We start from the raw sequence: 23,840 nt of genomic DNA on the forward strand, positions 1-23,840 counted from the left end.
TCTACATTGAACGTCTTAAGCGGAGCCATGATTCGCAGAGGGTTGTTGACTCGCAGACCCGGATTGAACGGATCCTGGTACACTGTCCGAAGGCTGTCGCAATCTGGGAACAGAAGCGGCGGCAGCTTCGTAAGTAGTCCGGGGCTTTTTGCCCAAACGGGTTATGGACGTTGACGACACTACGTACCCGCGCTCATCGTGAGCGCTAGAAGCCGCGCGCTCCAGAACGTTCCTTGGCAGCATGCGCTTGCTGACCAAGTGGGCGAACCGGACACGAAGATCACGCTGGTCCAGGATTCAAGACAGCAGCTCATCTTCATGGAGTTCCCGTAACTCCGAGGGTGAGTACTTGAAAGACTCAACCCACGCTCAGAACATGTCCTCACACGAGCTCCAGTTGAGATAGCTCTCAGGAAGAACCCAGGGGTACCCCCAAAGAGGGTAGATACTACCCCGGCTCTTAGGCTACTTACGACAAGTCGTGAAGTCTCTAAGAGGGGCTCGGTGTGGTGCGAGGAGCACGCACCGGACCGTTTCCAAGTTGTCGGCGAACAACTGCTCCTTCTAGACCAGGTCACGTTCGTAAATGCCCGTAGAAGTGTGGCCACCGACAAGCCCACGAGAAGTGACGATAATCTCCAGAATGAGATCAACTTAAAAGCTATCCTCGGGAGGCCAATAAACCTCTTGAGTTGATGGCAGCTCCCTGGTTGACAAGAGTCACCACCGGACTCCCACGCATGCGTGGGGTAGTTTAGAAGTCCTCCTGTTGCTGGTCGAGATTGTTCGTGATCTCCCGGGACTCATGGATGGCACCCTCCTCTTCATCCGAGGAGCCAAAGAGGTTCCAATAAGAGTAACCAGTCTCCTTCTCCTCACCGAATGGAGACTTCGAAGCCGTGCTCTTCTTAGAGAGATTGGCGTGTTCGGCTGTGGCCTTGGTAGCCCTAGTACGCGCAAGACCCTCGGCGAGCGAGAGATGTTTGGGAGATTTCTCCTTGTCGTCGTCGCCAGCTTTGGGAGGGCCCTTAGCCTTGATGGCAGGACTCACAGAGCGCACATACGTCCTGGGACTGCGAGCACCGTGATCACTAGCGAGTGAGCGCACGCTGTCGTCGACGTGCTCGCTGAGCACTGGAGTGTGCCCTCCCACGGAGCGCACGGGAGCATTGAGATTGCTCCCGGACTCGGCCTCGTCCTCACTACCCGAACCGAACTCATTGTTAAACGAACTGCGGCTCGGTCGGATGTCTGGAGATACCGAGCTGACGGACTGCGGCATTTGCTTGCGCACTTGCTTGCAGCCGCGTCACCAGATGAACCAATCGCCTCCGATGCCACCTTAGTAGCCTCCTGGAGTGCAGAGCTATTGCCGCGCGGATTAGTGCTCTTGGCTTGCATCTTGGAGTGTGCTTCCGCACCGCTCATTGCAGTGCCACGGGGCATGCTAAAGGCCGAGGTGGAGGCCAAAAAGAAGAGTGCTTACGCGCTGAGCGAGGCTCTAACTGTGAAGTAAGCCTCCCCCGCGTTCTCGCAGCCAAGTCGATGTCCTTCGACTTTGAGAATGAGAGTTTGTGACGTACACTTCCTCATTCTGATTTGTCCGTAAACCGAAACGAAATGTAACGGGGAACGTAGCCCAAGTGTACCCCTGGTTACATGAAGGAATGACACATCAACACTTCGGGATACCTGGCGAGTATTAGTTAAAAAAACGGAAATACTGGTCTCGTAAAGTAGTGTAGCGAAAATTATTTTTTAAAATCATTCTACTATTAATCCCTGATCATGAGACTATTATAATAATTCTTTAGAAAATATTAGCAAGATGAGGAGAAGCAAAACTATTGTCGTAGTACTATACTACTGGACTTATAATATTGTCAATCACCTAAAATTCTAACTATCTAAATTATCCGGGCCGAGGAAAATGCACCAAATGCAGACAGACAATCTCCAAAGGCTTGCCTAATAAAAGACAAATTGACCCCTCATTAGGGCAGCCGAAACGACTGGTGTACAAGCCTATAAAGCGGTCCTGTGCGACGAACCGTTCCAACGTGTGACCAATTTCACGGGCGAACTTCACGGTTACAGTATCATAGAAAATACACACGACAAAAAAAAGATTCTGAGTTGTAGCAAGATGGCTTGATTCTGCTGTCCAATCCTCAAATGCGTTGTTTATAAGCAGCTGGTAAATAGATAGTTGTAAGCTATAACTAGCCGCTCAGGGGCTGATGAAATAGCTGCTGTAGTAGTACAAGTTGTCTTTACTCGCTAAACTACTATCGTGGTACTAATTAAAACTTTTAATTAGAACCACGATACATGTAAGCTTAGTACCATTTGTCGTAAGTACATGTACCGTCAATCCCTGCCCATGAAATTAGAGAGCTTTAGCTTCTGGAATAGCTCAAGCTTTGGAATAAGAATTTTCTTCGTCTAGAAATAGAAATATATTCCAGTGGAATAGCGAGGGTCGCGTTATTCCACTGGAATCAATTTTTGGAAATATCAATCGGTAATCTATCCGTCATTTATTCAGATTTTATCCAAATAATCGCTATTCCAAGCCTTGCGTTATTCCAGAAACTTAAGCTCTCTATTGCTACTTCGGTTCCGTATTTTGCTCAAGCAGCCTGCGGTGCACGTTCGTCGCGGGCTTTTTTAATCCGGCTTGATCGAACTCCTGGACGCAAGCTCTCCGCATGCAAATTTTCAGTATACATGTGCAGGGAGTTGCGTGTATCCATGTCCAAGGAACGACAGCGAGTATCTTACAAGAAGAATCCTCATAATCTACTGTAGCGTGCTATTATTCATCTATCTGTACGAGTCGACCTCCCATCTTTCGCTGTTGCATTCGTTGTCTACATTCATCCCTGAGCGGAGTTTGCTAGCTTTGGTTCGGCAGAATGATCTGCCCGCACTAAATTCTTACTAGGATCCTGTGTATTCCCGTTACTCCGGTTGCTAGCGAGCACTTCGTCCTCGTCAGGATGACTCTTTCGACTTGTTTCAGGCTCCTGCTCTGGTGTGGGTTGAGGCTCGCCCATAGTAGGCAGTTGCGTTTGCCACCACTCTGCCGTCTCATCCAGAAGTGGGAAGAAATATGGTACATGGATCTTCTTGACGGGTACTTCAGCAGGTTTCTTCTTCTTCTTACGAAGAGGCAGCGACATGGAGGGCGATCCCTTTCGAGCCAAACGCGTCATCTTGGGCTGCTCCTTTGGTTTTCTGGACACACTTTGCCATGGCGATCGTAGTACACCGGCTAGGTTGGGTAGAAGGGAGTCGTGCTCGTCATGATCAGCCACGACATTGACACCGATCGGTCCAGACGTTTCGTCGTCGCTGCTGTCGGTTTCCGTGGAAGAGGGAGAACGCCAACGGGAGTGAGCGAATAACGCGATGATGACTGCGAATGCGATGCCGAGTGTAGCGGCGACAAGTTGCTCCATCGTTCTCTCCCGGATCGGGGGTGGCGTCACTGCCAGCGGGGGCTTCGCTACACCCTCTGCGCCTGACACTTTGAGCCACAACTTATGGCACAAGCGGTAGACATGGGTTTTGATTGGTAGAAAGAAGAGTTCGTTTGCTGAACCAGTTACTGTAGGAAAGAGCGCCCGCACTGCCGCAGTGACTGCGGGCGCCTCACGCCTTCCCATGCAGTGCATCATGCACTGCATGATGCAGCTCGCAGCAACCGACGGACGGACAAGGGTGTCGCGTCGACAGCACGAGCATCAGTGATGGCGAGTCCATGCTTACATCGCGAGGACAGGGGTCCTGTGGCTGAGCGGGCTTGAGCACGAACAGGATCGGTTGATCATGAACTTCATCATGAAGTTCATGAAGTTCATGGGAGTTGATACGCGCAGATCGCGGGATGGCTCCTGAATTCACCTTTTTATCGTCTTTGTTCCTTGACGCGGGGGTAATCCGCCGCAGGTTCCGCGCTCTCCAGTCTGGAGTCCGGTGCCAGACAGCGTTGATGTTTACCAGCGTACGTCAGTGCACCATTGCGCAAACTCGGTCAAAGCGGGGCCGGTGACCGGCAAGAGTCTTGCCGCATTCAAATCTTTCGATACCGGTACCGGTATCGTCTCTGATTGCAGAGTTCCAGACTGGAGCATTGCTCGAGGAGCATGATCCGATCGACGCAGATTACGAGCGCATTCCGCGGATTATGGCAGCGTCCAGCAATGTCGCTGAGCGTCGCAGATCCCGCACGAGGATCTCCAGCGACGCAAGATTCCAGGCTTCATGCTTTCACGTGTAGCGGTCAGCTTGAACTCCAGCACCGGTAAACTACTGCCTGCCTGCTTTAATAACTGTTAGGAGGAGGGATGTGCTGCCAGCAACCGTATTGTGTGAAGTAAATGCCTGTGGGAGCATGACTTGAGTCGGCGAGGTCAAATTGAGCTTGTATTATTAAGTGGTGGTACAGTAAGGTGTTGGCATTCATTCTGCTTATTACTACATGTACTTGTACTTGTACTTGCACAGCACTTCTCTTTTTATAGTAGATGAGCTCTACATACATAATTTCTATTGGGGGGCGAGCCTAGAGCTCGAGGTCGAACATGAGATCGCTGAGAGCTGAGGCTTCTGTAGCCTCAGCGACGGTTTCAGCGACGGCGACGACCGGGAGGGAGGCTGACCGGCGCTCCACGCCGTGGTGATTGCAGCACGGGCACTGGTCGCTGTCGTCTTCCTCCTCGTCTTCGTCCCAGAGCCACCTCTTGGTGGATGTGGCGACGTACTTGCGCGTCTGTGTGGGGATCAGCACGGGCGTGGTGCGCGTGATAGCGGGGCAAACCTGCTTACGTTGCTCGTTCTGCAGGCGGATGAAGCTGGCCATGAGTTGCTGGTCTTCCCGGCTGAGAGTGTCGCTGCCGCGCTCCGAGTCAGAGTCGGTTTCCTCGCCCGATAGGTACAACGGGTCTTCGTCGTCGAAAGCGGGAGCTCCCGGCTTGGTCACGCTGGGAAGTGCCTGGATGGGAGCCCACGTGGGCAAGCTCTGGGTGTGAGCGGGTGCCATGCTTGGCTTGGATCGCTGGGTGCTAATTAATGAAACGCGGGGCGTGAACTTGCCGTAGCTTTGACAATTGCAGACTGAGGCGCTCCAAAGTGCAATTGCTGTAGGAGAGTGTGGGTCGGTTGCTGTCGCGAGGTGACAGCACCAGGGCAAAAGCCCAGCTGTCGGTCGATAGATGCACGCGCCTTGAACCGGCACAGCAATTGGCCGAAAGATCGTGGCAACCACTGTCTCCGGTGTATGGTTGGCTGAAAATGAGAATCTCGGCGTGATTGGCCGAATCCGAGAATGGTGACGAGGGCGTTGGTCTCGGTAAAAAGAATCCTCGAGGCCCAACGGCGTGGCAAGCACGGGCCGCCTCACGAGCATAAGCTGTTGGGGCTCGGTGTCGGGGCCGATGATGGCCGGCCAAGCGTGCAGGCGATTGCGCCCCCAAAATGCCAGCAATGCCTTTGTCAAACGAATCTCTTTCCAGAACGCGAGATTCAACGGCGATGTACTACAGCAGGGAACACAGCACCTGTATCGCCTTTCGCAGGCGAAAACTGCATTATACTGCAGTGCATTACAGGTAACTGCACCATGAAAATGTGCCGCTCCGACGACGATGCTCTTTAGTTATCGTCGGATAAGATGATTGCATGTGGATCCCTTGTACCGGTACCGGTATCGCATGCTCGGTGGCGGCGGGCAACTTGCTGGAGCATCGTCGACTCGCAGCGCGTGCCTGCTGTCATCCTGCAAAGTGCGATGATGGCGCAGCGCCACTACAACGAGACAAAGATAAGATCAACGTCGGCAAGTCGACGTTTGGAAAATAATGTTCGTTGGTGGATAAATTACATGTTCGCATTTATGTTGTGTGCGGGCCAATAAATAGACAGTTCCTAATGCACGAAGCTTACAATTCCATGGCGAAGATGTCGTCGTCGTCGCGGTCGTCCACGCCAGTCGGGGAGGCCGGTACTACAACAGTTGTGAGCGACTTGGACGAGTGCGCGCTATACTTGACCACGCGGGTTTGTGAGGCACCGTACTGGGATCGGAAGAAGGCCAAGTTGCCGTAGAAGGCAGGATCGTCCTCGTCCAGCTCGTCCTGATTGTCCTCGTCCTCGTGCAGGTAACGACCGGCGCGAAGCAGACGCATGTCAGCGTGGTAGGACAAGTCTGGGCTCTCAACAACGCTTTTGCACAGGTGCGGGTGGCGCTCCCGGCGGCCGTTGGACGGAATGCTGATGGGCGCCGTACGCACCCAAACGCGCTGAGCGTCTTTGGTTACGAATTTGCGCTTGGACTTGAGATTGCACTGGCAGTCGTTGCAGCTGGAGCTGTCTGATTCGCTGTCTGATATGTCGGTCTCGGCGTACGAGGACGGAGGGCTATGTTGTAATGCGGTCATCCACTCGGAGAAGTTTTGCATGATCCAGTTTTGTATTGCTGCCGCCCTGTGTTCTTGGCAAATACACTTGTTTGGTAGATGGCAGATTCGATTGTGAGCGTCTACAGCAAAAGTGTTGAGCGCCGAAGGCGGCCATCATTGCGCCCGTCTCTCCACCTGGTGCTTGTGGTGAAAGCTCGGCCAGCAGTATTTTCAGCAGCAAGGCACGCGCACGTGTCGCGATTGGTCAAAATTAAAGCCAATAGAATGCACGGAAAGCGTCGAAGGGATACCACTTGAAGACGTGGCAACGAGCGCTAAAGATACGGGACGTGTGGGCCACCCGGATTGGTCACAGTCTTCGGCACTACAGCACGAGACGAACAGGAGGTCAACAAAGCACCAGCAAACCGTTTGACTTGAGTGGCTCTCTTCGAGACGACAGAGACAGTTAATGGCGACCGAGCTGGTACAGTATCTTGCAAGACTTATTCGGATAATACATGTCAAACAATACGGCTTCCAATCGCTACAGATTGAATGCGTCCGCGACGAACGAGCACCGCAGGCTCGCTGCCCAAGCAACAACTTGTTGCCAACAAGACTTGTTACAAGTCGCTTCCGACGACGACCCTTACGCCAGCAAGAAGAGCCAACCAACGCACGTGCCTGCTTGTGACAGTCTAGCAGCAAGGCGTGAATCTTACGGCCGTCGTCAAATGGCAAGCTCAACCTGGACAAGTTGCAACATCGATCTGGACTTCGGCTCTCAGTGAAGCCTGTCAGGATGCTTGCCACTCAACGGAATAAACAGCAGTTGATGCCAAGTTAGGCCGCTGCATATACCGACGTGAGCGAATCTTTTTCATGCGAATCTCAATGATACGGTCGGTCGCGTGGTCGGTCGGGCCTGAAAAACGCATCTCCAAAGTTCAACCACCCTAGTTCTGTTCACGCAAAATGTGACGCGCCAGGGATGGGTGTGTGTATACATTTGGATACCGTATGTTTAATGCGTATACTGTACACGTAAGATCGCTTAAAAAGTTCCTTTAGCCGATGCCTTCAGCGCCCTTCAACTGCCATATTCAATATGATATTGCCGCCATGCAGTAGTTGTGTGAGGCTAGCTTCTTAAAGACATTAAAATTGCATGTATGTCTTAGCCAGATACCTGGTAGCCGGATAGTTTACTCGAGTTTGTTATCCTCCTTGTGCAAAAAAGTATAAGTAAGCTTGCTTCTATTTATGTTACCGCGGTACGTTGCTTGCATGAGGTAGAGGTCCTGTAGCTTTAAGCGATCGCACAAGTTGACGGGGCTTGCTGTACTTTGAAGTAGCTGTTAGTGGGCTATCGAGGCCAAACCCTTTAGTTTTTATTAATTGAAATGCGTTGGGTATGAGATGCTTCTTGGGGTTCGCGAGCGGAAATTAGTGTTGGCAAACTATCGAAGCATACACTCTCAGATCTGGCTGCGTTGCTGTCCTTAATAATACTATCGCCTTACTTATATTAATAACAGGTCCAATGTCGAGTCCACAGAATGAAAAATCATATAATGAATGTGGCGATTGTGATGTTACACCAGTGATTTATAGAGTACATGCCGTTATTTATCCGCTGGATTGAACGTTGAAAATCTTAATCAGATCGAACAAAAGTTGCTTCGATACGCTTCAGGTTCCAAGTCAGCGACCAGCCTTCAACATCGTACGAAACATTACTGGGCCGGTTGGAGCGTTTAAGCGCTCTCATTAAAAGAGTAAGGAAGGCGCTCGGAATTGGGTCTGGTTTCGACCGGGGAGACGAGCTTTGTGACGCATCAACTCATTCTGAGCAGTGACGAGAGTTTCCGTATTACCTCTCGCTAAAGCTTTTGGTCACGAAGTCAATAAGTGTCAAGACCATCTCGAACGCAAAGTTTGAGAGAATGAGGCCCTCGACAGTCATTTATCGTCACTATGCTGGCTTCGTTAGTGCGGAAGCACAAGACATAACTAAACACGATTCAAGAGTGAAATGCTGACTCCAACACAAGACAGCACGCAGAATAACGAGCAGAGTAAAGCTAAAACAAAAACTGCCGTGCAAGTCTTACAAGAGAAGGAGACAAGGAGGCAACATTCTCGGCGTTGTGTCAACAGGCTCGAGATAAACTTGCTTCCTAGTGTACAACAGCTCGAGCTTATGAATCTATGCCTGGAAATTGCCATTGCAGAGCGACAATGAATCGAGAAGCATTGGATTCTTATGCAGGTGGGCCCCAACTGCCAACAAAATATCATACGATGTTTTGAAGGCATCGGTGGAGAAAAGTGCTCGTCGCGGTGGCAAGCAACGGAGTGCAACAGACCTAGAGGTGACCATGAGTCCTGAATCATAGAACAGCTTCACAACAAGATACAGACTATTATGCTTCTAATGAGAAAGATAATATAGAGGGGGAAATGAGGATCCGTCACCCTCGCAGTGGCTATCAAATTTGTTCTTAGGCGTGCAATGGGGTTGGATTATCCAACTTGGATACTGCACGCGTCGAGATTATAGTACAAATGACGCAGACTCGTTCCTTGTAAAGCGCTCAAGTGGGTTTGGTCCAAAACGTTTGGATCTTTAACAGCGCAGTGCTAGCAACCATCACGCGCAGCAGTTCTAGTTTAGCAATGTGCCCACATCTGAGCTCCAGAGTAAGCTTACGTTGCTGCGTTTAGGCCAACGCGGCGACAGCTTTGCTCCACTGTTGCGCAATAATCTACAAGAGTCGCAATCTCATCATAGTTTCCCTCCTATGAGCCCACAGCAACAGCTCGCGTTAATGCAACTTCAGTTTGAGCATCTTGAGCACCTTTGCGCACCTTCGAACGTTGAAGTTGCGCACGTTCCACTGGAACTTCCAGCACCTTTGAGCACGTTCTGTTCAGCACCTTTGAGCAACTTGAAGCACCTTGAGCAACGTCGGACAACTTTGAGCACCTTCGCTACTCCAACTTTGGTACCAGCATTGCCTAGACACTATTGGAGGGTAGACTACCGGCCGATGGATAACAGGGATTTTTGATCACCTCAAAGTGTCACTTTGCCACTTTTTTAGTTTATGTTGCTTGATGGACTGTTGAATTGGAGTTCGAGCTCGTTGTGAAGCTACATCTAGCTCTTAAATGAAGGTCTATTGTACATGCAAGAGCTTAAAGTATGTTGATGACGAATCGGCCAAAGCTGCCTAGACCTCGCAAGTTATCGTTGCTCGCATTGCACGGTCATGCCCACGACAACGGCCACAGGCTCTGGGCATCTGCGTCTGGGCATTTGGTAACAGACTGCAGACGTTGCTGCGTATTATAGCACCGCCGGCGTATGGAATAGTACCCAAAACCGTGGCATATGCTGTACAAATGCAATGTCACTCTAGAAACCAAGCTGTGTATTTCATTAGCTCGATATCCTCATTCCTCATTCAGATGCCGCACTGGCAGCGTTCGTCACTGAAGTTTTAGATACTTCACTTTTTGTGGTCCACATCACTCATTTCGGTCTGAACAACTTGGTTTCCGTAAGTGAGCCCATCTATCAATCAATCGCGCAGGGGAAAAGCTCCGAAGCAGCCATGGTGAAGGAAATGCCGCTCGACATCGGGCTGCGCGTAGGTGCGTGCGCTCCCCTCCTAGTATTGTATCATTTCGCTTCATCATATGACCCTCTCCCCTCGCTCTATACCAATCAGACGTTCTGGACGACGAGGGTATCTGGAACACGGGTGTGGTCGTGGACGTGGGCAAGGAGGCTGACGAGGACGAGGACAAGGTCGAAGTCAAGTACGACGGATGGGGCGACGAGTACAACCAGTGGATCGACGTGGCTTCGCAGCGTCTGGCCCCGCTGCACACGTACACGATCGTCAAGAAGTGCTGGGCCAAGCTCACCAAGTGGCCCTGGTGGCCCGCCTTCGTGCGTAAAGTATTACTTCAAGGTATTTATAGCACTTTCTCACCTACTACTATTATTTTGTATGCAGGTGGTACTACGCGCGCCGACGACAGCGTTGGCAGCGCACGGCCTCGAGGAGGAGACGAAGCTGTACGTGGAGTTCTACGACTCGTTTAATGAAGAGAAACGCTCGCGCTGCTGGATGCAGAAGAAGAACGTGGCGTCGTTCCGTGACAGCTTCGAAGAGCGCGCGTCCAAGAACATTGGCAAGAATTTCCCCAAGTTTGTGGAGGGCACACAACGCGCCAAGGCCGGCACGTCGCCCTTGCTGTTCTCAGGACCGGGTACACTCCCGATCGAGTACTCGAGCAAGATGGCTGAGCCTTTGGACGAGAAGAGGAAGGAGTGCACCACGGAGCAATGGTTCCATCTCTACAGAGACTTTAGCAACCGCTACCAGGACTTGTACGGCTACTCTACGGCCCCTACCGGGTCGTCCTCGTCCTCGTCTCCTGGACTGAAGATGGGCAAGCGCGCTCCTGGTCGCCCCAAGAAGGTGGTCAAGCAGGAACAGTCGGAAGGTGCGTGACTTGAGTTTATTATGGGGAGAAGAAGAGTGATGGTGACGGTTTCTATTGTGATATTTCGTTTTCTATTGTGATTTTTTTCAAAAGATGAAGATGACAGTGAAGAAAAGGACGAAGAACCCGAAGCCGCCGAGAGCGGTGACGAAGAGGGGCAGGCGTCGACTTCTGCACGACAGGCAACACGTCGCAACAAGCGCGCGGCAGCTCCAGCCCCTTCAGCCCACCGCAACACCCGACCCCGACGCGTTAAAGGTTAATTTTGACGTTGCTTCCTTCCGTAGTGTGTAGTACGGGTGGATGGGTGCGTGCTTGCGTGCCCTGTGCGTAGCTACTCTGCCTCCCCCATGCGTGCATAGTGTTTGACTGTGTATGTGTGGTTTGGCTCGTTTTTTAATCAGTAATTGAGGTACTGACCGATACAAGCTCTTCCATGGTTGGTTCTTCCTTTTCACCTGCCCCATCCGTCCGCGACTCGAGCTCCAGATCTTCGAGTATCGCTCGGGACACCAGCGTTGCGACCAATCGCGCGTTGTTTACCGCTCTGCAGTCTGTAGACGCAGCTTTGCCTGTTAACCGTCTGTACAGTGAAGACAACGGGATGGCCCCCATCGAACCCCGTCTTGAGGACGTGGTAGATACGCATCGACGGAAGCATCGACCGGCCAATTTGTCTGCGCGTGCTAAAGCTGCTAAGAAGCCCAAGACTGAGAGACAAGCGCCCAAGCGAGACCCCGATTTCTACCAGGACTGGTCGGGTGGATCTCGCTACGAAGTGGACAACAAGCCGTGGAGCATTCTAGGATGGCTGACGGAAGGTTTGAAGAGCAGACTGCAGAGAAAGTGAAGAGAGAAGGCAGAGGAGGCAGAGGAGGACGCTAAGTGTAAATGGAGCATTGTTCTGATGTACTACTGCGATTTTTGTTGTGAAATTTCAAATGCATACTGTGAAAAACTAGCAATGAGTTCTCATTTCTTTGTCGAGTCTTTCGCGAACTTCGAGGGGACAATTGCGGTGTGTTCACGACGAACTGCTGCTAGTGTCGCTGGCGCTTGTGGCGAGTGATTAAGACGAACTACCGAATCAGCTTGATGCGCTGTCAACAGCGACTGAAACACTCCGTCCCGATAAATTTTAGGGACGGATGCACCGACGTATCGCGGCGAAATGCCAGGTGCTAGTAATTGAGAGCGATGAAGCCACTGCTTTTCACCGGAAAATGGAGATTGAATGGACGGGAAACGCGGATTCTGCTCGTAATACACTGCTCTGTTAGTAGCTGGTGGAGAATGAGGAGAGGACGGGCCTCGCATTCTTCGGGGTCCATTAGTATCGTAAAATTCACACAGTGAACGAGAAAGAGGGTCAACGTCACGTAAAACTTCCCAAGATGGAGTGCTTGCAGCCCACTGGATGCCACGCAAAGCCGAGAAGTACACGCTTTGGTCGTGTGCACCGATGAAAAACTCACACACAAGTCCTGAAAGACAAAACACGTAAGTCACTCTTTCTACGTTGCATTGATTTTTATATACCGGTAGCGTACCACAAGCTTGCTTTGTGTTGTGTCCAAGGTTGATGTAGTTGGCGAGTTCCGAAGTCACTCGCTTCATGTAGCACAGATGCGGAGCCATTACATCAGGATTAAAGCCACTGCGACGAAGAATCGTACTAGAAAACCCGTCAGGGTGCACGATATCGAGAGGAAAGAGTTGAGGATCGTTTCGCTGCGTATTTTGGTTTTCGTTGACGGCTTCACTGTCGTCAATGCCAACGACGCCGTGCTCACTAGACATTCTTGGTTGAGCCCAAAGAAATACGTCAGAATGAGTACGCGGGGTGGACTTCTTACTACCGTCGCTGGGTCCGTGACCTGACGAGATAGTTGTTCTGGCATTGCTACCCGAATGCCTCCATACAAGGAAAAAACTGGCATTATTATAACACGGAATGTGTCGCTGCAGGCAGAATACCCCCTTGGTCGGCTTAGAAGTAGACGACAACTCCGACGGTATGCTGATGATAGGGAGTTCCATATCCCTGCAAAACGCCTTCCACGTAAATGTCAGTTCAGGATCAAGCTGGGCCACCATCTTTGCGCTGACTTCTCACTTTAAGTTTCCGTCGAGAAAGCTTCTCCACCTCAAAGCCAATACGACACACAGCAATGATATCGTCCAAACAGGAGGAAATATGCCGTTCAGAAGGCAGAGGCGTCTCAAATGCTTCCAGAATCGCTTTCGGGGAGACTCGCTGTACAAAATCAACACGACGTAGGTCAAGAATGCAGCGAGTGAGCAATAGAAAAATTGTTCTAAACCATGAAATCCTTCGCTTTGACACGGCCGGTCGATGATGTTGTGTACCAAACACTTGGTTGACTACGTTCCGATCAAGGTTGAACGTCAGATTAGTACTGCAAGACACATACAAAGCCGATGAAGTACCCGCTTGGACTGAGCAGAACTGTATCAGGGATCTGAAGTGGCATGCCTTCACCTATTTTCCCGCCACTGATCGCTCGAAACAGCACAACCCACTCATGGGCAAGATCGTCCGAAGGAATTCCGAGTTGAGAGCACGTCTTCTGAGTGAACGCAGACAACCTCAAGGGCTGAATCAAAGGTGGCTGTCGGACCGTATACAGCGGTCGTCGTTTGCATTCCGGAGTATCCTTGAAATCCTCATCATCCCCGCTTTGACTTGTCATTGGAGTTTTCTCCTCTCGCAAGTTGGGAGCCAGGCATCTCTACCAGAATAGGTTGGCTTTATTCGCCTCACTAAAACCAAAGAAAGAATACAACACTACCGGTATACGCGACATACGCTAGGGCCCACTATCTCTGCGTAGTTAGCTTCTGTCACTGACAGTAAACATGCGTTTAAACCACTTGTCCATCGAAAATCCTTTGCTGGAGCTGAAAACTGCCGTTGACGGAGTAGGCACCGACTCCGTAGGATCAGGCGCTGCTTCATCAAACTTTCTCGGCACGCTAATCACCGTCTTCTTCATAGTTTTTGGCTGAGCACTCTGCTCCTCGTCATCGTCCAATCTACCTACCATCGCACAAAAAAAAAAAAGTAATAAGTCGCATTGCCTTTAGTTTTCTTCCTAAACTTCACGATAAGCTCACCCTCTAAGCCTGCTTGCATCATACAAACACGTCCAGACATCTCTTCATCTTCGTCTTCTTTCTTCTCGTCTCCATTCCCCTCGGTCGCACGTGCAGCGTTTTCCACCTCTGGTAGGGATTTCGCCTCGGCTTTTTCTTCCGTTGTCTCCTTGGAATCGCTATGGAAGTCAAGCGCCGTGTCTTCGTCAAATAAAGCCCCAACTGTACTTGACTCGGGACGGTCGGAGCTGTCTGCTCTTTGATCTACTGACAGAAACGAGTGGCCTTGTTGGCTAGAGGAAAACTCAAGCATCGGTGATCTATCTGCTCATAGGCAACACGTATACACTATTAACTCTCCGCCCACAGCCAACATTCATCACCTTTTCATACCTTCTTGACCGCCCGGAACAACGGAGGAGCCGCTAACCTTGTCATCGACCCGGAGAAATGAAAACGCCAAGCTTTTTGGCTGGTACGAGTGTGCTTTCTTTGCTCTTGAGGCACTTGGCTGCGACCCATCTCGAGCTGTAAGTATCGTTAGAGAATACTACGACACCGTTACTAGCAGTCTCAAAGCAGCGTACTTACAGCAAGATGACGAGGAACTGGATCGCTTCGGCGCAGTAGCTTTGGCCGCTTCTTTCTTCTCCCTGTCCAAGTTTCGTAATTCCTTTTGGGCAGCCGCAATGCGTTGCTCAATCAGAGACAGCGGGGGTTTGCTGTGCTTCAGTGGCTTGCTCTTGCTTGACTTCGGTGGAGCAGCGACAGCTTCAGAATCCGTGTCTTGCTTGCTGTCTTCTGCGTGCTTCGACTGACTACTGGCCACTGACTTCTTAAGAGCTTTATCTGGTCGCTCCACTTCCTTCGCTGCGTCTCTTAGAGCTCCTTTCTCTTCATCTTCCCAGTCGACTTCATCTGAAAGTGAACGTGGCGAGCGAGTCAAAGTTCTGCGCTTTGGACTAGCAGTAAGACTGACATCTTGAAGCGGAGGAACACTTCTTCTAGCCGCCATCTTGGTTTGTCCTGCGTCATCAGAATATCACAGTTGTTAAGCATCATTTTCTTTTCCAAAAGTGCGCTCCATGCTACTTACCTTTGCCTTTTTTCTTGACAAAGTGAGGAGTTACTTTGGCATCGCCTACTGTCGCTTTGTCGTCCGAGTTGATCTTCAAACGTTCGACAGCCTTCGATTTGGCAGCCAAAAGCGCTGATACTAAACTGTCTTGGGAATTGGCTAACGGACTTGTGGCTTCAGAAATGGAACCCGGGTCAAAGCCATCGGAATGCATGTTCTCATCGTTGTCTTCACTCAGCGACAGGGAAGAATCTGATGACCAAAACACAGTCAGTCGCATGAATAACACCTTACCTTCGACAGTCAAGAACACACCTTTTCTGCGCCCAATGGCTGGTTCTGTAGGTTCACCGCTGCTTGCCTTCCGGTTGTGAGGTATAACTTTCTCTGTTTGTCTCTGTCGGACTCGTTGACGACCAGAGCGTGGAGTTTTTGTCTTCATCTTGTGTTTCCGAGAGGGCTCATCCTCCAAGAACGCGTCGTTTTCCTCGCTCTCTGCATATTGTTTTCTAGGCGATCTCGAAGGCTTCCTCGCCACTCTTCTACGATGAACGTCATCGTCCCCACTGTCTTCATCGTCGTCAACAATAATCTCATCCATTAGTACCGTAACATGCCGTGGCATACTCGAAGCTAAGTTGGTGTCTTCAGGAGAGCTCGACCGCTTCCCTTTCGTCGGTGTCATCTCCTTACGAGTCACGGGAGACACAGCTGAGCGTCCTTTACTTCGCAGTCGTCGCTTCTTCGTCAGTGCAGCACTACGCTCCCCTCCACTCGCCTGGTCATCACTGCTGCCAAGTCCAACTTTTGCCAGCGGTTCCTGCTCAATTTTCACCGCCACCGACTGCTTCTTCGCAGGCAATGGACGCTTCTTCTTCTTTAAGTCTTGATCGTCCCGTGGTGGTGATGTTATTGGTCTTCGGACTTTCAGTTTTAGCACCGGTGCAGCTTCATCACTGGAATATTCGTCCTCTTCATCGCCCATCGTCTCGTACTTGTGTGTCTTCAAGTGGCGCTCTCTGTTATTGTTAAAATTGCGGTACCAAAGTCTACTGCCCATGAGTTTGCGCATTCTTTCGACCGACTCGGTCGTTGTATTCTCGTACTGTAATGGCAGCGTGCCCTTGGCAAACGTTGGCATTTTTGCAGTTGCATCCGACTGGAGAACGGACCCAAGCGCGAGCTCAAACTGCGCGCCATTCGTCTCTTTCCGATTTTTGTCAAAGTTTCCATCAAATAGCTGCACTTGGCGTCTTTTCTGCCAGCAGCTACACTCGGACATTACAATAGTGAGCGATATTTTAAAATTACGTCAAAATATATTGCGCATACCGGTCTCGATTGGCAAATGTGGCGTCTTCCAGAAAATCCACGTACAGGCGGTTCTCCAGCGTAAGATTCTTGATGCCGGCTATTGTTCCAGGCGTGCGAATTGTAATCTGACACTCCAATGATACGATAGTAAATAATCCGTTCACCTAATAGTAATAATGTCAACGCACAACGGAGGGCCACAAAGGCCAGTTGAGATACTTGACCCAGCACTTGACAGCCCATGTGAATGTGTGGTATGGGGCCACGCGGTCGCTGTCCACGCGAACAACCTCGTCGTATTCCTCGGGCCAACCGTCGTACATGACTTCAACCTGGCGTGTCAGTTAGCATCGACTTTCCAGTAAGTGAAGGAGAAATTTAAGTCAATGTAGCGCCGAACCTCTTCGGACGACGGCACACTAAGCACTCGCGCGACGTTCCACACTCCGTCTTGATCCATCACGTCTGCACGCGCCATACCGGTAACAAGATGACATGCGTAAAAAGCAGTTAAGACTTGATGTGTTCGGTAGCCTGCAGAGTCGAGAGACGAGAGCAGCGTACCGAGCCAGTCGCCCTTAGTAAGTACGACGCTCCGGCGCGGAGATACGCTCTGTGTCTTCATCGTGATCCCCATGCTTCTGTGGCGTTTGATATAACAGATAGAGGATACTCGAATTGAAAATAAAAAATAATACATGTACCGGTACATGTAGATGCATTCTAAACAAGAATTTTGTCGCGCTTGAATAATCACAGTAATTTATCCGTCATTTATTCGATATTTTGCTTCGAAAAAGAAACAGAAAATTTAGTTCTCGGCAGATTCACCATTTATGAAATCTGCCATCAATTTGCGCTTAAACCACGACTCGAGTGAAAATCCTCTACTAGAGCTGAATATTGTGGTGGATGGAGCCGTTAGCGCAGCACGAGCCCGGACTCTTGAAGTTGATAAGTTAAGCCGAGGTGGCGAAGCCATCCTACTCTTGAGCCACACGGGTTCCCGTGGCGGCGGTGCTACGTCGAATTTTCTTGATACACTGAAGACTGTCTTCCTGGAAGATCTTAATTTCTCGGTACCTGGCGCCTCTGTAAGTTAAGTTAGTACACGAATTGAACAACACACCTAGAAAATACATTACCTGCACTGTCCCGTAGCATTTGAGCCTGCTGACATGGCTGGGGCTTGACATTGTCGTTTGAGCTCAGATCTTGGTAAACGAAATATGTTTGCTCGCCAATCACTCCAGTGTTCTTTGTGTCAGACACTGCCATGGTCTCTTCTTCAATATCGCCCCAGTTTCCTTTCTGTTGTGGTGGTTCAGAGTCATTGCTTGACTCGTCTTCTGCGTCATCCTTGGTGTCCGGTATTTCTTTGTTTTCCTCGTCCTCAACATCTTCCTGAACTTCTATTATTGTTGGTGGTGCCGAATCATCGCTTAAGTCTTCTTCTTCTTCCGTAGCGCCAGGTACTTCCATGCTTTCCGCTTCCTCAATATCACCCTGGACTTCTTTCGGTGTTGATGGTGCAGAGTCATCACTTGATGCGTCATCCTCTTCATTCCTGAAAGTCTCGTAGACATGATTCTGTCTGTGATACATTTGGCTATGCGCGAATCGCTGAAACCATTCCTTGTCGCCCATCTTCCTTCGCATGGTCTCGACAGATTCTGCCGGGCTGCGTTTGTACTCCAGAGGGAGAGCCCCCAATGCAAACTTTGGCATCATGGTAGATGCCACAGATTGCAGCACCAACTTCAGTGCTCGCTCAAAATCGACGCCAGTGGACCCCGTGCGCTTTTTATCGAAGTTGTCTTCAAAGGTCCGTACTTGTCGTCTTGCTTGCCAGCACCTACCAAGTTATAATCGAGTGTGGGGTAAGTACTGCAGCACATTATCCAGTAAAAATGCATACAAACCTGTCACGTTTGGCAAAATTTGGGTTGTCGAAGAAGTCGACATATACTCGGCGCTCAGCTGCGAGGTTTCGAATGCCTTCTTTTGTCCCCGGCGTGCGAATCGTAATCTACAGCAACTAAACATCAGTCTACAGTAGAAAATCTCCAATTATGGAAGCAACGCACCAGTGAGGGCCACAGCGGCCAGTTTAGATACTTGACCCAGCACTTGACTTCCCATGTGAACGTATGGTACGGAGCTACTCGGTTGCTGTCGACTCGGACAACCTCGTCGTACTCCTCTGTCCAGCCATCGTACGTGATCTCCACCTGTGGCATAACAATATTAGCTACATTAGACTACATTATTGCTGGGCGACACGGTACAGCACCTCCTCCGGCGACGGAACACTCAGCACACGAGCCACGTTCCACACACCGTCGCCGTCCATGACGTCTGCACATTTTCGTCAGAGCATCAGCTAGATGAACAGCGAAGATGCCGAATAGAGGGACAGTACATACCGAGCCAGTCGCCTTCCTTCAAGATGAACCTCGGCTTTACCGTCGAGCCATTGCGGGCTGCGAGCTTGGCCCGCTTCGTCCTGCTCGCAATGACGGATGTCACCTTTGATGGTGCCATTATCAAAGTGAAAATTCATGTTTGAGCACATTTTGTTTTAATTGTCGTCTAAGTGAAAATTCTTGCTGGACACATTTTTTTAATTGTCGTTATGTGAAAAATCATGTTTGAGCTCTCTACTACTGTTCGGTATGCTCTACAGTATAATTCTGTAGTACTTCGAAGTACTATGAATAAACTAGTACTACTACTGGTCCCGTAGTATCCAATGTATTAGTACGCTCTAGCATTTCTAATCAAGCAAAAAAGTTTTTTTTCTAAAAAAACTACACTTCTGCGACGCAACTTACGAACTGCTTCGAACGAGAGATGTCTGATATCGCACTTCTTGTTCTCCTAAAAAATACTGGGCTAGGCATACAAAACGGTGGCGAATCGCCCCTGGTGGATATATAAAACAGTGCGTCATGACAGCCGCCTTGGGCTTCAAACACGCAGCAACAAACGGCAGTAGTTGCCGTAGAACCTGGGGCCCCTCACTGCAGCACGCAGCTGCCACGAATGAAATCCACGATGTCGGTCTGTGCGCAGCGCGGGCAGCGGTACCAACCATTGGTCTCGGGACGAACCTTGGCTGGGTCACGATAGAACGTCTGCCCACATCCCCTGCATGGCGCGTAGTTGCGCGAGTCCGTTCCGGCCGCAGGCACGAAAGCCGTCGCCACCGGCACTGCGCGCGGAGGTAGTTGAGTTGACGGGTAGACGGATCCAACCGCTCGACCGTCGTGCACGACAGTTGCAGCCATAGGCGGGAACAGCACCTGCATGCGGCACACGGGGCAGTAAATCTCCGTGCGAAGATGGTTGTCAATGCAGTGTCCGTGAAACAAGTGCCCGCATTGTGGCTGCTTGATGATGTCCTTTTCAAAGAGCCCCTTATGGCAGCGAGCGCATTGGGCGTTAGTTGTGTCCATGCCTGTCTTGGGGTCCTTTAGCGGAACGTACGAGCGCTGTGGGATATCCGCCGCAGTCTGCGGCAATGGCTGAGCAGCAGGAACTGATGCAGGAATCATTTCTTGTAGTCGATTTGAGTCCTAGAGCGCTTAATCGAGAATGGGGCAAGCGGGTTGATCACTCCAACGCTGGATTCTCGGCTGATTGCGGACGAACATTCCACTGCGACTACAACATGGACACATTGAGTGTACCACACAACTCAAGTGTACCACACTGGTGCACGTGGCCAAAGTTTAGCTCACACGACTCCACGCACGTACGTAGGCTGCCTTCAGGTGAGTAGGCGGTAGTTCTTCTTCTTCTTCTTCTGCACATCTCTTCTCTGCGTGGAGCAGCTTCAGATCTCTGTACAGTGAATACCAAGCACCTAATAACTTTCGAGAGACAAGCATGTTCGGCTATTTCGCTGAGAAGCTCAACGTGAAGAATCTGGGTGAGCTGCTGGCACCCACGCTCACGCCCGAGCAGGAGTTCCATTCTGCCATCGAGCAGGGGCTGCATGATAAGTTCGTGCACATGCTGGATGAGCTTAATATCGATCCGAACGCCAAGAACGACGCGGGCAACCTCCCTATTCACACGGCGGCGTACTATGGTCGCGTAGACTTCATTGAACTTCTGCTGACTCGCAACGTGGACGTCAATGCCTTGTGTCCACGCCAAAACTCACCACTTCATTACGCGGCAGCGCAAAGTCGCGACGAAGCGGTCAAGTATCTTGTGAACCACGGTGCCAATCCGGCGTTACGCAACCGTAGTGGCCGTACGCCATACGACATCGCCAAGGGAGACAACATCCGCCAGTACTTATTGCCCCTGCAGTTTCGGCATGAAGACCCGTCTCAAGCTGCCACAATGCTGCCACCGGGAATCACTCCCTCCATGGACCCGATGGCGCCTCGACCGGTCATTGCGCCGCCCCCGCTCAGTGGAGACTACACGGCGGCGCAGGGTCCTCCTATGGGTATGCCTCAGCAGCAGACACCGCAGAACAACTTATACGCTGCTGCTACGCACAGTGCGATCCCCCGTGGCGGGCCGTCGCGATTCGCTCGTCCCAAGGACTACCGTCCCATCCAGGCGGACGGCTTCGGCTCAAGTGTGGGCAACGAGGAGTTGACTGCTAAGTTCGGCAACAAGCGTGAGATAAAGGTGACAGCTCCTCCTCCGTCCGTGATGGTGCCATCGGCGCCTGCTTCAGCTGACAGCGGTGTAGCAGAAAACGTCGCGGCTGCTGCTCCGCCTGCTCCTGGCGCGAACCCGTATGCCTCCTCGTATGCAAACCAGCCACGGACGTCGTCAACTGGCGGGTACCCTGGATACGCGCCTCCCAACGCCGGTGTTGCAACGCGTGGCCCACCTCAATTCAAGATCTTCAACCCCAAGCTAGCTGGTGGAGCTGACGATAACGCCAACACAGCCCCCGCTGCGCCAGCGCCTCCCGTGGCACACCAGCCTCCCGCCTTCGGGGCGGCAGCAGCTCCTCAATACTCGCAGCAGCATGGTGCACCTCAGTACGACGCGCCTGCACAGGACGAAGAAGTGAATTTATCTGCTAACGCGAGTGTGCTGCAGTAGCTTTAGAAGCGGTAGCAAGTTGAAATTGTGAGGGTTATAGTGCAACATACACTTGAAGATGCCTGTAGCCATCCGGTTAATCATTCTCAACGTGGTCCACATCGTTTTCCGGATACAGCCGCTACTTGTGACGCACGAGATCATGAGCGTGGAGCAGGAGACCAAGGCGCTGGAGTCGCTCTCGTTCGAGGAGCTGTCGCTGCTCAATGAGCGCAAGGAGGCGCTGAAGAAGGAGCACACGGCTTATGTGGATGAGCACCCGGAGATTAAGACGCTGTTGAGCGGCTTCATGTCAGCGCTGCTACTTGAGAAGCCCCAGGACGTCGTGGCGTTCGCAGCTGAACACTTTTCAGCTTTCAAGCCGCCGCACACGGAGTTGGAGCCTATTGTGATCGCTGGACCGTCAGGTGTGGGCAAGGGAACGCTCATCAACCTACTGCTGGAGAAATTTCCCAACACTTTCGGCTTTTCTGTGAGTCACACGACCCGAGGTCCGCGTGAGGGCGAGGTGGACGGCGTGGCCTACCATTTCACTGCCAAGGATAAGGTGCTTAAGGAAATCGAGGCTGGTCTCTTCCTGGAACACGCTGAGGTTCATGGCAATGTGTATGGCACCAGTAAACGCGCCGTGCAGGACGTGCAGGAGAAGGGCAAAATCTGCATCTTGGACATCGATATCCAGGGCGTGCAGCAGGTTAAGAAGTCAGGTATCCCTGCGAAATACCTCTTCATCGCCCCACCCTCCATGGAGGAGCTAGAGAAGCGTCTGCGTGGACGTGCCACCGAGACGGAGGACAAAATCCAGCTGCGTGTCAAGAACGCCGCGGGTGAACTGGCTTATGGCCAGCAGCCGGGAGTGTTCGACGCTATCCTCGTCAACCAGGTAGTGGACGACAGTTTCCGGGAGCTGGTGGAGACTCTTAAACAGTGGTACCCCACTGTGGAGCTCAAGTAGATGCATTGAAACCTTAACGGACTGTGATAGTGCAGACCTGATAAAAAAAAACGTCGCTGAGATACGAGCGACAATTCGTTACTTCTTCATTCAACTGATGCGATATTCGACTTGCAGCGTGTCGTCAGGCTTGGGCTTGGGCACGACAATGGACGAGCGTTTGCGGTCGATTGTTGTGGGTCTTCGACGGCCTTTAAATGCATCAATGACTGCTGCTAGTGCTGATGGATTGGTAGGTGGAGTGGCAGCGATAGCTGGTCGAGTGGACTGGACGTTGATCGAAACCGAGCCGAGTGCAGCCGCCTGGGTGAGCTCTATCATCCACTTTTGCTTGTCAATCGAACTGGGAGCAGTACACAGAAGCTGCATCAAGTCGTCGACTCTTAGTAAGAAACTTTGACGCAGCAATGTCTCGGCCTCTCCGGAAGTAACAGGAACGTCAATTACTGAGCAGGGTCGACGAGAGTTGCATAGACTGTATCGACGAAGACACGCGGTTTGAGCGAGATTGTTGAGGGAGATTGTGTCAGCGTATTCGCGTAGTTCATTGTCAACGAGAGCGTAGAAGAAGCGACGCCCTTGATGCATTCGAGGAAGAATAACGGCGAGTAAGTTTCGAAAGTCTGCGGCGGTACTTCTAACGCGTAGTGATGTCAGGAACCCTTGCTTTCGAGTCAATTCTTGGCGTGTAGTAGTGTCTACAGGACGCGGCAATTGTGGGCGTGAGCGTGGCGTCCTCGCCGGTTTGCGTTTAGGCCGATTGACTTGAAATCTTGGTGACTGTTCTAGCTGCACATTCTGCCTCTGATACGATTCCCTGTGCTTGGCGAATGGAGACGGACAATCTGCAACGTATTTCCCCAAGCTGTTGACTGCGATACGCGAAGGCTCAAGCCGCATCGCTCGCATTGGCGACCCAACCATGCATATCAACGCGTGAACTCGTTCCCTGACGTCGACTTCGTACGAAATGAATCCATCTTGGATAAAGCTTATCACTTCGTCAATATTCACAGACAAACGTGATATTCTGCGTCTTCTCCCCTCCCTGGAGGCGTTGCCGATGTTCTTGAGGTACGATTGTTCGTCTGTGAGGTCCGTAGTGTTGTTTCCATCGTGCTGTGATGCAAAATTCTTCAAGCATTGATCTTCACTATTGTCCACGAATGATCCTACCAAGTAAGGGGCCAACAACTCGTTCGAGATGTCGTAGCGCTCAATCCGATGTTGCGTATCACACTCAGCATTCACATTTTCAATGAGTTCACATGGAGCATCACGAGCTAGATTTCTCTCATCGTAACCACAGGACTGTGTCGTGTTTTGAGCGACACGAGACTGAATAGCTGGAAGTCGTTGAATTGGCTCT

At 51.1% G+C, this 23,840-nt stretch overlaps 9 protein-coding genes across 9 annotated transcripts; 3 read left to right on the forward strand and 6 right to left on the reverse strand.

Moving 5' to 3' along the window:
- Positions 1-2,230: 2,230 nt before the first annotated feature.
- PITG_11006 (uncharacterized protein) lies at positions 2,231-3,683 on the reverse strand (the record flags this gene model as incomplete). The annotated part of the gene is made up of 2 exons (XM_002901750.1): positions 2,231-2,280; positions 2,945-3,683. 2 exons carry the CDS (start codon positions 3,681-3,683, stop codon positions 2,231-2,233), a joined length of 789 nt encoding a protein of 262 aa, XP_002901796.1.
- Positions 3,684-4,503: 820 nt separating this feature from the next.
- On the reverse strand, positions 4,504-5,101 carry PITG_11007 (uncharacterized protein; the record flags this gene model as incomplete). The annotated part of the gene is made up of 1 exon (XM_002901751.1): positions 4,504-5,101. The coding sequence occupies one exon, from the start codon at positions 5,045-5,047 to the stop codon at positions 4,571-4,573; it is 477 nt and encodes a 158-aa protein (XP_002901797.1).
- Positions 5,102-5,863: 762 nt separating this feature from the next.
- Positions 5,864-6,526, reverse strand: PITG_11008 (uncharacterized protein; the record flags this gene model as incomplete). The annotated part of the gene is made up of 1 exon (XM_002901752.1): positions 5,864-6,526. The coding sequence occupies one exon, from the start codon at positions 6,462-6,464 to the stop codon at positions 5,946-5,948; it is 519 nt and encodes a 172-aa protein (XP_002901798.1).
- Positions 6,527-10,001: 3,475 nt separating this feature from the next.
- Positions 10,002-12,120, forward strand: PITG_11009 (uncharacterized protein; the record flags this gene model as incomplete). The annotated part of the gene is made up of 5 exons (XM_002901753.1): positions 10,002-10,067; positions 10,145-10,368; positions 10,436-10,928; positions 11,333-11,749; positions 12,071-12,120. The coding sequence occupies 5 exons, from the start codon at positions 10,028-10,030 to the stop codon at positions 12,118-12,120; spliced, it is 1,224 nt and encodes a 407-aa protein (XP_002901799.1).
- A 798-nt stretch (positions 12,121-12,918) lies between these two features.
- Positions 12,919-17,074, reverse strand: PITG_11010 (uncharacterized protein; the record flags this gene model as incomplete). The annotated part of the gene is made up of 13 exons (XM_002901754.1): positions 12,919-12,972; positions 13,045-13,185; positions 13,364-13,681; positions 13,880-13,989; positions 14,067-14,369; positions 14,439-14,573; positions 14,637-14,963; positions 15,142-15,375; positions 15,418-16,391; positions 16,456-16,568; positions 16,626-16,769; positions 16,838-16,902; positions 17,002-17,074. 13 exons carry the CDS (start codon positions 17,072-17,074, stop codon positions 12,919-12,921), a joined length of 2,991 nt encoding a protein of 996 aa, XP_002901800.1.
- Positions 17,075-19,457: 2,383 nt separating this feature from the next.
- PITG_11011 (uncharacterized protein) lies at positions 19,458-19,994 on the reverse strand (the record flags this gene model as incomplete). The annotated part of the gene is made up of 2 exons (XM_002901755.1): positions 19,458-19,574; positions 19,632-19,994. 2 exons carry the CDS (start codon positions 19,992-19,994, stop codon positions 19,458-19,460), a joined length of 480 nt encoding a protein of 159 aa, XP_002901801.1.
- A 185-nt stretch (positions 19,995-20,179) lies between these two features.
- Positions 20,180-21,516, forward strand: PITG_11012 (uncharacterized protein; the record flags this gene model as incomplete). The annotated part of the gene is made up of 1 exon (XM_002901756.1): positions 20,180-21,516. The coding sequence occupies one exon, from the start codon at positions 20,329-20,331 to the stop codon at positions 21,514-21,516; it is 1,188 nt and encodes a 395-aa protein (XP_002901802.1).
- A 142-nt stretch (positions 21,517-21,658) lies between these two features.
- PITG_11013 (guanylate kinase) lies at positions 21,659-22,538 on the forward strand (the record flags this gene model as incomplete). Its single annotated transcript, XM_002901757.1, has 1 exon — positions 21,659-22,538. The coding sequence occupies one exon, from the start codon at positions 21,659-21,661 to the stop codon at positions 22,469-22,471; it is 813 nt and encodes a 270-aa protein (XP_002901803.1).
- Positions 22,539-22,561: 23 nt separating this feature from the next.
- PITG_22927 (uncharacterized protein) lies at positions 22,562-23,395 on the reverse strand (the record flags this gene model as incomplete). Its single annotated transcript, XM_002901758.1, has 2 exons — positions 22,562-23,137; positions 23,267-23,395. 2 exons carry the CDS (start codon positions 23,393-23,395, stop codon positions 22,562-22,564), a joined length of 705 nt encoding a protein of 234 aa, XP_002901804.1.
- Positions 23,396-23,840: the final 445 nt, after the last annotated feature.

Source organism: Phytophthora infestans, genomic scaffold (genome assembly GCF_000142945.1).
Source record: "Phytophthora infestans T30-4 supercont1.19 genomic scaffold, whole genome shotgun sequence".
In the NCBI taxonomy this organism is placed as follows: domain Eukaryota; phylum Oomycota; class Peronosporomycetes; order Peronosporales; family Peronosporaceae; genus Phytophthora; species Phytophthora infestans.